The 16,343-nt window shown below is 48.3% G+C and overlaps 1 protein-coding gene across 2 annotated transcripts in view; it reads left to right on the forward strand.

Moving 5' to 3' along the window:
- The first annotated feature begins 1,333 nt into the window (after window positions 1–1,333).
- Window positions 1,334–16,343, forward strand: part of GPAT4 (glycerol-3-phosphate acyltransferase 4) — a 29,792-nt gene continuing 14,782 nt past the window's right edge. The window contains exon 1 of one of the 2 annotated variants that reach the window (XM_065901589.1): window positions 1,334–1,431. Coding sequence is in view for 1 of the 2 variants with exons in the window: in XM_065901590.1 (XP_065757662.1) it covers window positions 14,558–14,722 (165 nt within the window). In the remaining variant the exon portion in view is untranslated. Of the gene's footprint in view, window positions 1,432–14,171; window positions 14,723–16,343 lie in introns of those variants that run through there. The other variant, XM_065901590.1, reaches the window with a different exon arrangement.

Here is a 16,343-nt window from a genome sequence, read left to right on the forward strand (position 1 = left end):
AGGTATGGTAGCATTTAGCATGAGGAGGAGCAACCCTGTGTCTGGGAGCAAAGTCATCATTCTTACATGTCGATTTTGAGGTCTAAGAATATGGACGTTACCACTGTCAGATCATTTAGCGTGAATTGGCAATCTGACACCAGTGTGCAGAATAAACTAGGAGAGAGGGCTTGACCTTTTAAGAAGGAAAGGGCTAATTTTTTAAATAGGAGGATCAACTTTAGGACAGATGATATAAGCTCGGGTCAGGCGTTTGAAGTTTAAATACATGGTGAGAAAAACACGTGCAAACTTCAGCAGGCAGTAACCAGACTTTAGCAGAGAGGTTGGTTCCAAGTTGAGGTAGACACTGGAAAGTTGCACCTTCGAGGGGACTCGGAAATGCCAACACCAACCCTTGAACTCCTTGGGTTTTCGCTAGCTGGCAAAGGAGACTCTGATGAATGTGGTGGTGGTGGTGATGACAGCTAGCATTTCTTGAGCGTGCCGACCGCAAGTGATCTGTATCTCACTGTATACTCACGACGGCCCCAAGATGACAAGGCCGTTTCGTGACTCAGGCCTCTTTTGCTAATCAGGGCTGATTTCACTATCTTCAGAACCTACAACGAGTGTTCCTAGGGCGAAGTAGCCAGTATTCAGGTCCTGGAGCAGCGCGGAAGCGTGGAGACCCGTCTTTAGGAAATGGCAGCCCACTCCAGTTTTGTTGCCTGGAGAATCCCATGGATGGAGGAGCCTGGTGTGCTACAGTCCACGGGGTCGCAAAGAGTCGGACACGACTGAGCGACTTCACTTTCACTTTTTCACTTTCCCCTTATTAGAGCTGGAGTCTCGGGAAGGCACGCGCCAGGAGCGCCCAGGGAGCTCAATACTGGTCTCTGCAGCAGCTAGCCCGGCCAGGGCAACGGTGTTCGCCCTCCAGCTGGCAGCTCCGCAGCTCCTGGGCGCGCCCACAGGGAGCTAGCGACGCGGCAGCCCGCCTCTCCGCCTCCCGCACCGCCCACTCGGCTCCCCGCCTCCCCGGCCCCGCACTCGGCTCCCCATCTGCCCGTCTCCCCGCGCCCCGCCCCTCGAAGCCCCGCCTCCTCAGCACCGGCCTCCTCTGGGCCCCGCCTCCCCGCCTCCCCGGCCCACCACTCGGCGCCCCGTCTGCTCGTCTCCAGGCGCCCAGCCCCCTATCGCCCCGCCCCTCGGGGCCACGCCCAGCCTGGCCGGGCGCGCGCCGGCGCGTGGGTGCGGGGCGTGAGGTTAGATGGTGGCGGGCGGGGGTGGGGCTGGGACGCGAGGGTCACGTCAAGGCGGCGTAGACAAAGGGCGGGCGCGCGCACGTCCCTACGCACGCCTGGGGCCGGCGGCTGAGGCGGCGGCAGTGGCGGCAAGGGCGGGACGGACGGTCCGCGGAGGGATTTGGCGCCCGGAGCCTCGTGCTTGGTGAGTCGTGCGCGGCCGCCGCTTCCTGAAGGTCACGGGCCTCTAGCGGGGCTGGGGGTTTGGGCCGGTGGCCGCGAGGGCCCGGTCGGGGGACCGCCCTCTCCCTGCGCCGCCCCGGCGTCGGGAGGCACCACTGCCGCTGCCGGGGTGGGGGGTTCCGGGCGGTGGAGCGGCCCGCCAGTCCTCGCCGCGCCCTCCGTCCGGGGCCGGGCCCGCGCCCCCGCGCCCTAGGCGTGTGAGAGGTCGCGGGGAGGCGCCTTCGCCGTAACGGCTGAGGCGGCCCCGGGATGTCGGTTTTCCGCTCTTGATACCGAAGGGAGCCCCATTTTGCTTTTCTTGAGGATTTCTCAAGCCTCAAAATCCTTGCCTTTCCGTTTTGATTTCACGACCCGCGAAGCATCCTCCTCCCAGAGGAATTAGTTTATTTCCTGGCTTACCGTGTCACCGAGGGCTTTTAACTTTTGCCGTTGAAAAGTTAGGGAAAATGTACACCGTATGAAACACCACACTTCTGTGGAAGACAGCCCCGTACCGGACCTTAGTGCCTCTCCGCCCAGGGAAGGTCTCTGTGCCGTGTGAATAACCTTATTGAGGTCCGTTGAAGAATTTCCCTTTCTGCTTCATTTCCCTTAATTTTGGTTGAAGTTCGAGTACCTCTGCCCCGTGTCGTGTAGATTCTACCTCAAACCAAGAGAAATGGCACGAAAAGCAGTTATCCTTAGATCAAAGATTGTAGAAAAAGAGCCCTGTGTTAATGCCAGTTGGATATTCTTTTCTCGTTTTCACAACGATTTTTTTTTTCAATCTTGTATTTAGAATTTCAGACAGAGAAGTAGATAGAGCAGTGAACCAGCGTGTATGCCTCAGCCAAACCCACGAGCTCACCTATGACTGAGCTCGTCTCATCCCCCTCACGCCACCCCCATATCTCTGGGATAAATCCTTGATGTCAAAAGTAGCTTAAGAGTCAGAATAAAAATGTTACTTTATGACTGCATTGGGACTGAGCCTACCATTACAAGGCCTTCAACTCAGAAACACACAATGACATTGAAGAGGGATGGGAAAAGACATCTAAAATAATTAAGAGGCTGGAGGACAGGTTAAAACAAAAGGTGGGGATGAGAGCTTCCAGAGCATCTTGTCTTAACTTTCATTTCTGATGAGCCCTCAAGGCCCTCAAGGCCCAGAGAGGTTCAGTGACTTGTCCCCATCTGCAGGGAGTGTGAGAGGTTGAACTGAGGCTGGAAAAGACATCTCCCAAGGCCGCATCTAGTCTTCCTCCTGTACCCTGCTGGTTGCCTTTGGCGTTTTTTCTGGAAAAGAGAAAAGTGTGAAAGGGCTGTGATTGAAAACTCTTGCAACGAAGGGCTAGGGTGGGCAAATATGATCCTTTCTGCTAAAATCTGGAATAAATGAAACTTTGGGATAGGCCTTAAATTATTTCTTAAGCTAGACTTGGGATAGATTGAGGAGTTCTCACCATAGCTTTGAGGAAACATGGGAAGATGCTGACCTTAAAAGTGGAATTCCAGACTGAGAATGAGAACAAACTTGAAGATTTAGATTACACTCATAGCTATTTAATGAAGTGTGACTAAGAGAAACTGGAATTATTTTTAAGGGGGTTAACCCTTGGCTTCTCTGGTGGCTCAGACAGTAAAGAATCTGCCTGGAACCCAGGAGTCCCGGGTTTGATCCCTGGTTTGGGAAGATCCTCTGAAGAAGGCAATGGCAACCCACACCAGTATTCTTGCCTGGAGAATCCCATGGACAGAGAAGCCTGGTGGACTACAGTCCATGGGGTCACAAAGAGTTGGACAGGACTGAGCAACTTACTTACAACCCTAACCCTTGATGTTTTGCTCTTGGTAACCTGGAAAACAATAGCACCCTCCCATAAAACATCCTTCCTTGATGTGAGCAGATAAGAATCCAGCACTGCATGTGTTGCATTATAGACTTTTTTCTTTTAAACCATAATCTGCATTTTCTAGTGTACTTTATCCAATTAAGTTTCCTTGTCTCAAGTAAGACAGGTAAATTCAGTATCTGGGCCTTAATTTTTTTTTTTTGCCCTTAAATGCTGCCCGAGGTATGCTGTAATTCTTGTATGTAGACTTCTCTGAGTTTGCTTATAAGTTCAGTTTGTATGATATGACATAATTGTTTATAAATTTACTTTCAGGATGGACTTTTCTTCTGTGAGTTTGTGACCTAAATACAGTAATTGTCATGCACATCTAGCTTATGGAAATGCGACTCCAGTGAACAACATCTGGGTATCTTGGTAAATCATTACCCCTGAAGACATGGGGTGGTTGGGGGGAATTGTATTTTTCTTTTTGAGGGGCGAAGGTGGTGTGTGCTGGAGAATATGGTTCTGGTCAAGCTTGAGCTGTACTGCAGAATTGTTTCTTTAGGTAAAACAGAACCTCGTCACGGCAGGTCATTTACTTCTCACTGTATCATTAGGCTCATGGCAGGGAGGGTACCTGAGCAAGTGTCATCAGTGCCCTGCATAATAACACTTACTGTAGCATGAGGAATGAATTTTAGAGTTAGGAGAAGCTTGGGATTCCCCGTAAGTCCTTTAAGGCGCTCTTTCCTATAAAACATGGACATGCACACACCACCAGCCATGTGGAGGCTGGCCTGCTCTGTTGAAGCATTTGTCGTGGATAAGAGTTTTAGGGTGTTTGCTTCCTATAAAACTGTGAGCTCAAGATCTGCAACTCCAGAAAAGTACTTTGTAAAACGTAGGCATATAGTACACTTCTGTTGACGTTTTAAATAGAAAAACAAACCAAAATACCAGTGAGGGAACTTAAATCCACAGAAGGCGAGTAACTTATTGACAGTCACACACAGAAGAGAGGAACAGAGCTGAGCATCCAGCCTCAGACTGGACTCCTGAGTCCAGTTCTTAGCCCCTCCTTTGTATAGTTCTCTTCACACCTCAGAGGACAAGGGAGGGGAAGATACGTGGCATGTATTTTTTTCTTTACCCATTGGAGTTTTCATTATCTTCAAGGTCTGCCTTCAAAGTTTGTGGTCAGTGCTAAGTAAAACAGGTGAAATAATTTTAATAATTTAACCCAAATTATCCAGAATATCTGGTCAACATGTAATCAACATACAAGCCCTTCGTTAAATTATCTGTTTTTAATTAGAGAATAATTGCTTTACAGTGTTGCATTGGTTTCTGCCCTGTATCATCATGCATCAGCCATAGGTGTATGTGTGTCCCCTCCTTGAACCTCTTCCTGCCTCCCACTGCGTCTCACCCCTCCAGGTTGTCACAGAGCGTCAGAGTTGAGCTCCCTGCATCACACAGCAAATTTCCACTGGCTGGCTAATTTTACATACAGTAATGTATATGTTTCAGTAACATACAAGCTCTTAATGAGATCTTTTACATTCCTGGTTTTTCACCTTAAATCACTGAAATTCCAGTGTCTGTTTTTACAGCTCATTTCAATTTCAGCTGTCCACGCTTCCCAGTGCTCAGGGGTTATACGTGGTTAGTGGCTGTTGTGTCGGGCAGCACAGAATCACTGTCAACTGAACACAGAGATGAAAGAGCGTTTTATGTTCCTGGTAGAATGCAGGTCTGAGGTTAGAGTTTTTTTTTCCGTTGCACTGGGTCTTTATTGTGTGAGCGGGCCTTCTCGAATTTCGGTGAAGGGGGCTCCTCCTCGTTGCCATGCACAGGCTTCGCGCTGCAGTGGCTTATTTGTTGCAGAGTGTGGTCTCTCGAGCTCAGGCTTCAGCAGCTGTGGGGCCCAGCCTTAGTTGCTCCATGGCAGGTGGAATCTTCTCAGACCAGGGATCGAACCCCTGTCCCCTGAATTGGTGGTCAGCTATTCCCATCCACTGTGCCATCAGGGACGTCCAAGTTTGTGGTTTTGGTCATGCGTTTGTTTTTTTCTTTCCTGTTGAGGTGATTTCTCTTTGCCTATTTAGGGTTGTTGATACCTTGTGGCATGTTGAACAAAGAAGTCCCCCGTGTTTCACAGATTTTGCTTTTGTGATGAAATGCTTTCTCATTTTAAGTAAGACTGCTTCGTCATAGGGGTGAAGGAGCTTGACTTTTAAAAAATGGCTAGTGACAAAACTCAATAAGAAAATAACCCAGTAAAAAATAGGCAAAAGATTTGCACGCTTCACCAGGGGAAACATACAGATGGCTGGTAAGCACACGAAAGATGCTTCATATCATTGGTCACAAGGGAAACACAAAAACTATGAGATACCACCTCACATCTATTAGCCTGTCTAAAATTAAAAAGATTGATTGTAACAAGTGTTGGTGAGGATGTAGAGCAGATGGAACTTTCAGGCACTGTTGGTGAGAATTAACACAAGATGGTCCAACCAGTTCAGAAACCGGTTTGGCAGTTTCATCAAAAGCTAAATGCTACCTCTTTCCACTCCTCGGTGTTTGTGTTTATCCAGGAGAAGTGAAAGTGTGTGTCCTTACATGGCTGGTAGGTAGCGGCTTTATTTGTAACAGTCCCTGACTGGAAGGACCAGTTGCTGGGTGAGTGGGTAAAGAAGCTGTGGCCTGTTCTACCCAGGCAACAGTTCAGCAGTAGGGACTGCCATGGGCAGCCCTGAATGGTTCTCACAGGGATTATGCCAAGTAAAGTAAACCAGACAGAAAGGTCTTGAAAAAAGAAGGGCAGGAGGATGCTTCCAGTTACACGTGCAGTACTCAGATATCAAAGCACCAGTTTTGAAATGGAGTTCTGAGAGCTTGGTTCAGGGTCTTACAGCCCCAGCAAATCAAATTGCCCTTTCTTCAACTGATGACCCCAGAATAGCAATGTGTCCTGTATCTTTGTCCTTTTTTTTCTTTTCCAGTGATGTTGCTTTATGTTGAACTTGGTTCCATGTTACTTATTACCCAGATCCAACTCACGGGAGGCCTTTCTGGGCAAGGAGAAAGTGTTTAGGCCTTAACTGAGGTCTACCTCAGTTAAGACCATGACCCTGAAGCTGACCATATTCCTGTCTTCTTCCCAGTAAGTTGAATCATCCTTGAGCCTGCCATATCCTGGCTTTGTCTGAGACCATCTATTTTATCCAGGATTGCTCTCTGCTATAAGCATATCCCTTGTTTTTCAGCAGTTCAGGTTTGCTTCACCTAGCAGCTCTGGGTTGCCCCATCTCCTTGGAAATGTGTGTACACCTTTCCTCCTGAGCAGCAACATCCTACTCAAGCAAGTTTCTTACACTCCACTCCTCTGACACGCTCGACATCAGATTCACCCCAGTGTACATTTCCTCTGTGTGTGTGCCTTTATTTACCATCATATCAAAATGGGGGCATTTACTGGGTCTGTGACCTGACCGAGTAAACTCGGAAAAGTGGATACTTGCTCCGTAGCGAAGGAGAGGCCAGCCTAAGGCACAGAAAGACCCCTAGAGGGGGATGCAGATCTGAGGTGTAGTCCTGCCTCTAACAGGCCAGCTACGTGGCTCATCTCAGTCACTTAACTCTTCCAAGGCTCAATAATTTAGAAGAGCTTGGATTAGAATTCTCAGTGATTGACTAATAAAGTTGTGGCTTGCTCTAGTCATCTTTGGGGTTGTAAACATCTTCCTGCAGCAGTAGTGTCGAAAACAGATTTCTCCTAAGTGTTAACGTCATGATTTCTTGGGAAACACCTTCCAGTGCCCCTTCTCTGTAGTAACAGGAACTTAGCATAGTAGTAATAATAGTTGATGTGTTTTGAACATTTCCCTTGTTCTAGGCTTCCCTGGTGCCTCAGCTGGTAAAGAATCTGCCTGCAATGTGGGAGACCTGGGTTCAGTCCCTGGGTTGGGAAGATCCCCTGGAGAAAGGAAAGGCTACCCACTCCAGTATTCTGGCCTGGAGAACTCCATGGACTTTATAGTCCGTGGGGTCGCAAAGAGTTCGCAACGACTGAGCGAATTTCACTTGTTCTAGGCACTGTGAAAAGTGAACAGTTTTTTTGGTAGGTGTTGTTGAACAGAAGCTTAAAGAAATTTAAGTAATTTACCCAAAATAACAGACTGTGCTTCCCAGCTGGGTGATTGGTAAAGAATCTGCCTGCCAGTACAGGAGACTGGAGTTCGATCCCTGGGTTGGGAAGATCCCCTGGAGGAGGAAATGGCAGCCCACTCCAGTCTTCTTGCCTGGGGAATCCCAAGGACAGAGCAGCCTGGTGGGCTGTAGTCCACAGGGTCACAAAAGAGTCAGACTTGACTGAAGAGCAGAGCACACATATACGCACGCACACTCAGACTAGTAAGGTGATCAAGTTAGGGTTCACATCTAATGTCTTTTCTTTTGATTCCTGTCTGCGGACATTACAATGGTCCCAGGGTGGGTAGAATCAGCTGCCCCACGTTGAGAACTCCTGTTCCTGCTTATGTTTAGTATGAGTTTTTAGAAGTATAGTTGCTGGACCTAAGGTTATATGTAATTTAAATTCTGATGGTGAGTGCCGAATTGTTCTGTGTAGAGGTCGTACCCTTGTACATGCCAGTCAGCAGTATTTGAGGGTATTTTCTTTTTTTCACCAAAAGGATGGGTTATCAGAAACGTTTTTTGCCACCTCACTGTAGTCTTCATTCACATTTCTTGAGAGCTGACCTTTGTCTGAGCTTTTAGTGCTTGCTAGGCGCCGTGTAGTAGCTTGTGGTCTGTGGATTTTGTGATGTTTTGAAATGCCTCCCTCCCCATCCAACCTCTTAAAGTTTGGTACTTAGAATTGTGGACAGCACTCAGGTCATAATCTGGTAACAATGAAGCGATCACAGGTACCATTTATTGAGATCTAACCTGTGCAACAGACATTGTGCTTAGTATGCTTTAAAAATATGCTATCTCTACTTATTTTTCATGCAGTGGCGTGTCGTCTTGTTTCTGAATGGGTGTGTGACATCTCCCTGGACAGCAGGTACGGTCTCCGAAGTGTAGGGTGTCACAGAGCCACCGAGAGCTGACAGAAAAGAAGTTCCTGCAGCTGGGAATGTAGTAGTCCCTGCCTGGGCTTCCCAGGTGGTGCTAGTGGTAAAGAACCTGCCTGCCAGTGCAGGAGACGTGTTCATCCCTGGGTCAGGAAGATCCCCCAGAGAAGGAAATGGCAACCCACTCCAGTATTGCCTGGAGAATCCCAGAGGCAGAGGAGCCTGGCAGGCTGTAGTCCGTCGGATCACAGAGAGTTGGACACAACCGAAGCAACTCAGCACCACATGCCTGGTGATCAAGTCAGAATTGGTTTAGAAGCCCCAATTTAAATTTGTAAGATCCCTCCCTCTATTATTTTCTCTTCCAGGACTCTTGTTTGGTTTTTTTTTTTTATATATATACATAAATTGAAGTATAGTTGATGTATAACATTATATAAGTTACAAGTGAACCATATAATGATTCATAATTTTTAAAGGTTATACTCCATTTATAATTATTAGTATTATAGAATATTGACTGTATCATCAATGTTGAATAGTATGTCCTTATAACATTATTTTATACCTAATAGTTTATACCTCTTAATCACTTACCCTTTTGTTACCCCTTCCCTCTCCCCACTGGTAACCACTAGCTTGTTTTCTGTATCTGTGACTTGGCTTCTTTTTTGTTACATTCTCTAGTCTCTGTCTGACTTATTTCACTTGGCATAATGCCCTCCAGGTCCATCCACATTGCTGCAAATGGCAACATTTCATCTTTTTATGGCTGAATGGTATTCCATTGTGTGTCTTTATGCATTCTTCTGTTGATGGACACTTAGGTTCCTTCTGTATCTTGCAAATAATGCAGCCAGGAACATTGCAGTGCATATATCTTTTTGAATTAATGTTTTTTGTTTTCTTTGGATATATGCCCAAGAGTGAGATTGCTGGATCGTATGGTAATTCTGTTTTTATTTTTTTTGAGGAAGCACTATACTGTTTTCCACAGTGGACACAACAGTTTACATTCTCACCAACAGTGTATGCGAGGTACCTTGTCTCCACCCAGGACTCTTCTTGTTGACAGTCATCAAAGTGTGAAGTGATGACTGTGTGTGTGCCTTTTTGCTGAAAACGTGCCTGCAGGTGTGTGTGTTTACCACAGCATGCTTTCATACCTAACATGGTGTGTGGCATGGAGTGTGTGCCCTGAGCTAGTCACCCTGAGAACTGAGAAGCCCTGAAAAGTGACCCATTTGGGGACTCCGGTTTGTACCCCGTGGTTGAAGAGTCTAGTTAGCTTAGAGGTGGGCTGTCAGCTTCCTAGGATGAGACCACCTTCCCTCCCGAAAGGCTTAGAACTCGTTGGTTCTTCGGGTTGCCTTGGACTGGCTAGACTCCTGGGGGAACGTTGGTCCAAGTGACTCTGCATTTGGCTGAAAGTGGGGGAGGTAAAGAGAAGGAGTGACTATTGCTTTGCGCTGATGACTTACCCTGCTTCCTGTCAAGGAGTTGCAGTCTTGTTTACATGAAGCAAAATGGTTGCCTTTCTTACACGAGGATTTATCTAGAAACTTGTGTGACAGAGTTCTGATGTGAGCAGTTTGCCATATTTCCAGAGACTGAAGTCCGTGTTAAGGGGCCTTAAGGCACTTGCACCTCTGGCTGTGATGGCTGCTCCGCAATCCAGCAACATGTTTGGGGGCCTGTCTGATACCCACAGCTTTCTTACCTCGTCCCTACTTCTAAGAATCCACGGAGGATTGTTCAGAGTTGGCTAGTTGCTGTTGTGTGTTCTGGAGTCTGGTACTCCATGGCGGAGTCTGGGTAGGGGCTAGGGACAGTGGGGCAGGTCGCTGCCTCTGAGGGGAGGAAGGAGCAGTGGGGTCAGGGGTCTGCAGGCTGCTGCTGTGAAGGGTCGCCTAGTAGATAGCTGAGGCTTTGCAGGCTGTGGTCCTGTCACATTATCCTTTTTCTTAGGACTGTCTATAAATATGTAAACACCTTTCCTAGGTCATGAACTTTATCAAAACTGGCTCAGATTTTGCCCAGGGACCTGGTGTGCCCACTTCTGAACTAGGTGAAGTAATTAGTTTATTGCTAAATGTGTTTACTTTCATGTTTTGAGGACATGAACCCAGAATAACCTTGGGAATTCTCAGTTGGTTGTGATCCAGAGTAAAGAGATCTAAGCTCTGGCTTGGGAAATCAAAGTCACCCTGGTGTCTGTCACCTTGGGCCCATGGCTAATGTGACAGCAGCTATCCACTGGCACAGGGATGGGTAAGTGGGATGGAGGTGTGGCCCTGGGATTAGGCTGGAATTTGACAGGTTTAAGGAATACAGTGACTCAGCAGATTGACTTGATTATAGTCTCAGAAATAGATGTAACTTCCTATTACATCTGGGACACTGTTAGAAATTTGGCATGTACCAACAGCATGACCAGTTTATAGAAATGGGCAAGCAGGTTTGTTCCCTGGATTCTGAGAACACCAAATTCTGCTATAGGAACCCAGATTTGGCTTGTGGTTTCTCCCTGGTCACAAGAAGTTCTACGCAGCTGGCCCGGCATGGAGGAAGTGTTAACGTAGCTCAAGGTGTGTGAGAGATGAGAGGCCTGGGGGCCCCAGAGCGGGGCTGGGAATGGACGCACTTGTCCACGTGCCGCCTCTGCTGGTTGCAGCTTCACCCTCTCCGCCTCTGCTCCCTCACCTGTCCAGCGGGGTGACTGACTCCACCAGAGTGCTGCGGTGGGGGTTCAGTGAGGACGGCCCATGGAAGGAGCTCATTGTTCGCGCTCAGCGTCCGTCCCGGTGGCGTTGCATAAGCGTTAGCGATGATCACGAGGGAGCGGAAGTGGAGGACACCGCCCCTGAAGCAGCCTTGTCTAGGTTTCCCTGCCAGGTGTGTGGGACGTGGTGGGAGCAGTTAGGGGTCAAGGAATGGGGTCTGGGTCTCCCCTGCTGAGTTCTCTAACCGGTAAAATGGAGAGAAATAGAGAAATGGTAAAATGGAGAGAATACATATTGACAGGTTGTGGGATAACATGAGAAAGGGCTTTGCGCTCTCTACAGCAGTGGACAGGACTCACAGTGAAGTCAGTCACCTGTTCACTTGTTCCATTTCTTGAACTTTCAAATGTACTGGAACCGAGCCAGAAGGAGATTGGTGTGAGGACAGAAGTGTTTGCCAGAGAAAAGTGAGAGGATGGCTCCCACGTTTGGAACAAGGGACTGTATTGAGTGAAAGAAGCCAAGAAGGCTACATCCTGTAAGATTCCAATTAGATGACATTCTGGGAAAAAAATCTAACTGGAGACAGTGAAAAGATCAGTTATTGCCAGGGGTTGAGGGCAGGGAGGGGTGAAAAATCAGAGCCCAGAGAATTTTTAAAGCAGTGAAGATACTCTGTACTGTACAGTAATGATGGGTACAAATCACTGTACACTGTACATTTGTCAAAAACCTTAACGTGTACAACCCCAAGAGTGAACCCTAATGTAAACAGCCTTTATAATAAAAGAGGGGGCGGGGCCTGGTGGTTAAGAATCCGCCTGCCGATACAGGGGACACGGGTTTGATCCCCGGAGTGGAGCACCTAAGCCCGCGTGCCGCAGCTCCTGAGCCTGGGCGCAGAGCCCTTGAGCCAGGCGCTAGTGAAGCCTGTGCGCCTGGAGCCACTGCCGGGAGGGGCGCTGGCGCCGCAGCTGAAGAGCAGCCCCTGCTCACCGCAGCAGAGGGAGCCTGAGTGCATCAACCAAGACCATCTTGGCCAAAACCAAAAACAGAATAATAAATCTTAAAAAAAAAAAAAAAAGTGGCCAGAAAGGCTGGAGGAGTTAATCTACGAAGAAAATGTGACAGTATCTTGTAAAACTAAAACTGTACTTCTGGAAATTCCCTGGTGGTCCAGGGGTTAGAACACAGCACTTCCATCACAGGGACCACAGGTTCGATCCCCTGTTGGGGAACTCAGATCCCACAAGCCACACAGTGAGGCAAAAAAACCCCCTGTATTTCCCAAGTCAGAAGTGAAAGACAGATACTGTATATTCTCACATAAATGTGGCATCCAGAAAATATGAACTTGCAGAAACAAAAGTATGGTGGTTATCAGGGGCCAAGGGGTAGAAGAAATGGGGAAATATTGGGCAAAGGGTAAATACTTGGAGTTATGAAATGAGAAAGTTCTGGGATAGTGATTACAGTTGAAAGTTGCTGAGAGGGTAGATCTTACATGTTCTTACCACATACACAGAAAAGGTGACACTCTAACACTCTGGATTGTATCAAATCCTGCTTTGGCTCTGCAGAGTTGCTCAGTGTTAATGTGTTGGTATTATCAGTAAATCAGGGGAAATAAAAACAAGAGTTATATTTTTTCCTTAAACCTCAATTTCCTTTTCCCCTGTAATTACATCTCCAGGAGTTTATCCTGAAATTATATTTGCACGTGCATTTTGTATGCTAAATCACGTAGACAGGTTCATTGCATTTTCTGTAACAACAGAAGGGTGGAAACACTGGTGTCCAACCTCAGGAGAGAGCCAATAGCCGATTCACGGAGCATTCTTACAGCTGAGAACTGTGCGCCCGTCTGCAGGAAGGGAGCTCCGTTGGTGCGGAGGCAGCACTGTCCCTGGACGTGTCGAGCTAGGAAACAGAAAGCAGCGTTTCAGCGCACCCTCGCTGCTGCCTGGGTGGCTGGGGCAGGAGCGATCCCTCACGGTGTCCTGGGATGTGCGGGAACATCTCAGGAACCATCCACAGCATCCTCGTGTTGGGGCTGCTGCTGTGACCCAGAGCTCCGGGCAGCGGGGGACAGCGAGGAGGCCCGTCTTCTCCTCGGAGTGTGCCCTCTTTATCTCTTGAGCGGTGTCTCGTGTCCATGTCTTTTCATTTCCTTAATTCATTTTTTAAATTTGAGGTCTCTAATGATTTTTAGTTGAAGTATAGTTGGTTTATGGTGTGGGGTTAGTTTGTTCTGTGCAGCACAGTGACTCAGTTTAAACATGCACGTGCATTCCTTTTCGTATTCTCTCCCGTTATAGTTTATCAGGACTCTGCATATAGTTCTCTGTGCTGCACGGTAGCATCTTTTTGTCTGTCCAGTCTACATGTAGTCATTTGCATCTGCTAAGCCCAGACACGCATGTATTTCCTATTAGAGAAGTGTGAGTGGCCCCAGCTAGCACTTACACCAGCGGGGTTGAAAGCTGGATGAAACGCCTGCGGTTTTCATCCACGCCCACATGTGCCACCTGTTTGCCCCGCCTGGTCCCCTCAACCTTGGGGCTGAGAGGGGCTGGCCCTGGCTCTCGGCCGAACCTGACCGCCCTCGCCCCCGCGTGCAGTGGTGTCCCCCCCCCTCGGTCTGTGTCGCCTGCCTGACGCTGTTTCTGTCTCCTCCTCCAGCTTCGGCAGCATGTAAGCAGCTTCTTGCCAAGAACCCAGGTCACCGCTGAGAAGAGGGCCTGAGGGAAGAGCATCCAGAGGAGCCCAATGCCAGGCGTGCCTGGGATTACACGCCCCGCAGGCAGCATGAGCCGTTCCCTGCCAGTGCCTCTGTGCCCCTGGCAAGGCCTGTAGCTCTCCAGGGAGGAGGGTCCCGGGAGCAGCGTGCCAGGAGCCCCCAGAGGAAGGATGGGGCCAGATGTGAACGCAATTTTCAGCTTATGAAGGAGTTTTAAGGAAAACAATTATTTAATTTCCACTTATTCATGTTCACAAGACTTCTGTGGGAAGTGCCAGCAAGTCACACCCCGCCCCCCACTGGAGTTATCAGGCTTTTTCTGGCAGCACGTTGAACTCTTCTTGGTACTTCTGGCAATGACAGACCTTCAGGACAGATTTATCTGCTAAATGCTCTTGGGCAGGAGATAAAGGGACACTTCTGGAAGCAGTGCCAGCGGAGCAGAGCCCAGAGCGTGCCCGGGCCGCTCACTGGACGGGCCGCCCTGCCTGTCCTGAAGACTGAGCCCGCCCCGTCTGCCTGCAGCCCATCTCCTCCAGGGAGGCCCTCAGGGCCCCCTTCTGCTCTCATCCTCTGCCCAGTCTCCGTTCCGGCCGTCGAGGGATGCGAACTTGGGAATGGAGTTGGCGCCCCTCCCCAGGCCGGTGCTGACGGAGAGGACCATCTGAGGCCGGCTTTGTTCGTGGGGAGGAGGGCGCTGGCCTGGCCTGCATCCCCCACCATGTTCCTGCTGCTGCCTTTCGACAGCCTGATTGTCAACCTCCTAGGCATCTCCCTGACAGTCCTCTTCACCCTCCTCCTGGTTTTCATCATCGTCCCTGCCGTTTTCGGAGTCTCCTTTGGTATCCGAAAGCTCTACATGAAAACTCTGTTAAAGATCTTTGCGGTGAGTGTGCTGTCTACAAACAGTTGCTTCCCCGAGGAGAGAAGTGCCGTTAGCCCAAAAAAAAAAAAAAGAGTTGTTTCTGTCTGGTTGGTTGTGAGCTCTCGGCGGGACGTGGAGAGTGTTGGTAGAGTGGGAAGGAAGTGGCGTTTTGAGCAGAAAGGATAACTAGCATGAGCTTCTGAAGCCTGTAGCAGTCTTTTCCTTTGAGCTCAGGTACTTGGTGTTTGGTCCATCTGAGCAGAGGAACCACACCTGGCCTGTTTATTTCAAAAGGAGGGACTTAGCATTAAAGAAACAGTCACTGCTGGACACAGCCTATGATTATGTAACAGATAGTGAAAGTCAGCGCTGCTGCCAGCATGTTCCCTCACTGATAAGCATGGGAGGTGCGCTCTTCTGTTTCAAGCATTTATCTTAAATAGGTTCTTGCACTTCAGGCAAAAAGGAGTCACGAGAAGTGCATTTGAAGAATTGTGCTAGTTTCTTTAAGACAGAGGAGAAGAATATTTCCTAACATATGTCAGAACCTAAGTAGTTAGACTGCTGAACAGAACTGGTCATGGGGTTAAGGAAATGGGCAAGAAGTGGTATTTCCTGGAAGTTGATCTGTGCCATGAGCCTTTCAATATCTCTTCAGAGATTTGGTAATTGATGAGCAATATCTGTTTTCAGTAGTCACCAGATCTTCAGGTATTCTTTTCCATGGCTGAGACCATGTGTAATTGGGGAAATGCACTCATAATAGTGAAAACAATGCAGGTGTATTTGTTCAGATAGTATCTTATAGTTGAGAATAATTTCAGTTGCTGTCCTTTGGTTTTTTGTAGTTCTGCAGTGGACCAGGGTGTCTATCAATGATAGATTTTATCAGTGAAGAAATAGTGATTCAGAAAGATGAAGTGAGCTAGATGAAATGCTCCATTACAGCAAAAATATTTCTATGTATATCATTGAATCCTGTGTTTTGATATTTAATATTTGTGTAAGAATATGACTTTTTCATGTTTAAAAAATTGAGGTGATATTGACACTACAGAAAATTAACCATTTTAAAGGGAAGAGTTCCTCGGCGTTTCCTGTAGCCGCAGGGTTGTGTGACCGCCACCTCGGTGAAGTCCCACGGCCTCCTCATCACTCGAAGAGGAAGCCCCGTGCTCATTGAGTGGCTGCCTCTCTTGTCTGCTGCCTCCACCCCCTGGCGTCTGGCAGCCGTGGGTCTGTGTTCTGTCTCTGGGTTTACCTGTTCTGGGTATTTCATATTAACGAAATGATATAAAGTGTGCTCTTTTGTGAGTGCTTTTGTTTAGCATAACTTTGTAACACGTGTCAGTGCTTGGTTTTCATGGCTGGGCAGTGTCCCACCCTTTGTCTCTTCCATGATTTGCTTATCCACTCACCCACTGTTGGGCTGTGCTCCACCTTTTGGCGCTTGTCCATAGTGAGCTGTGCTGTGCTTCTACTTACTTGAGCGCTCGTGTTCGGTAGGGAGATTTCTGAGTGCTCTCTATGGTCTCTGGGGGAGAGAATGCTCTGAGATCAGCAGCTGAGTGTCACCTAAGACACTGGAAATGCTGCCACAGGCCCCCTTCAGACCTGCTAATTAGAATCTGCTCCAAGAAGC

This window comes from Muntiacus reevesi, chromosome 10 (genome assembly GCF_963930625.1).
Source record: "Muntiacus reevesi chromosome 10, mMunRee1.1, whole genome shotgun sequence".
Classification (NCBI taxonomy): domain Eukaryota; kingdom Metazoa; phylum Chordata; class Mammalia; order Artiodactyla; family Cervidae; genus Muntiacus; species Muntiacus reevesi.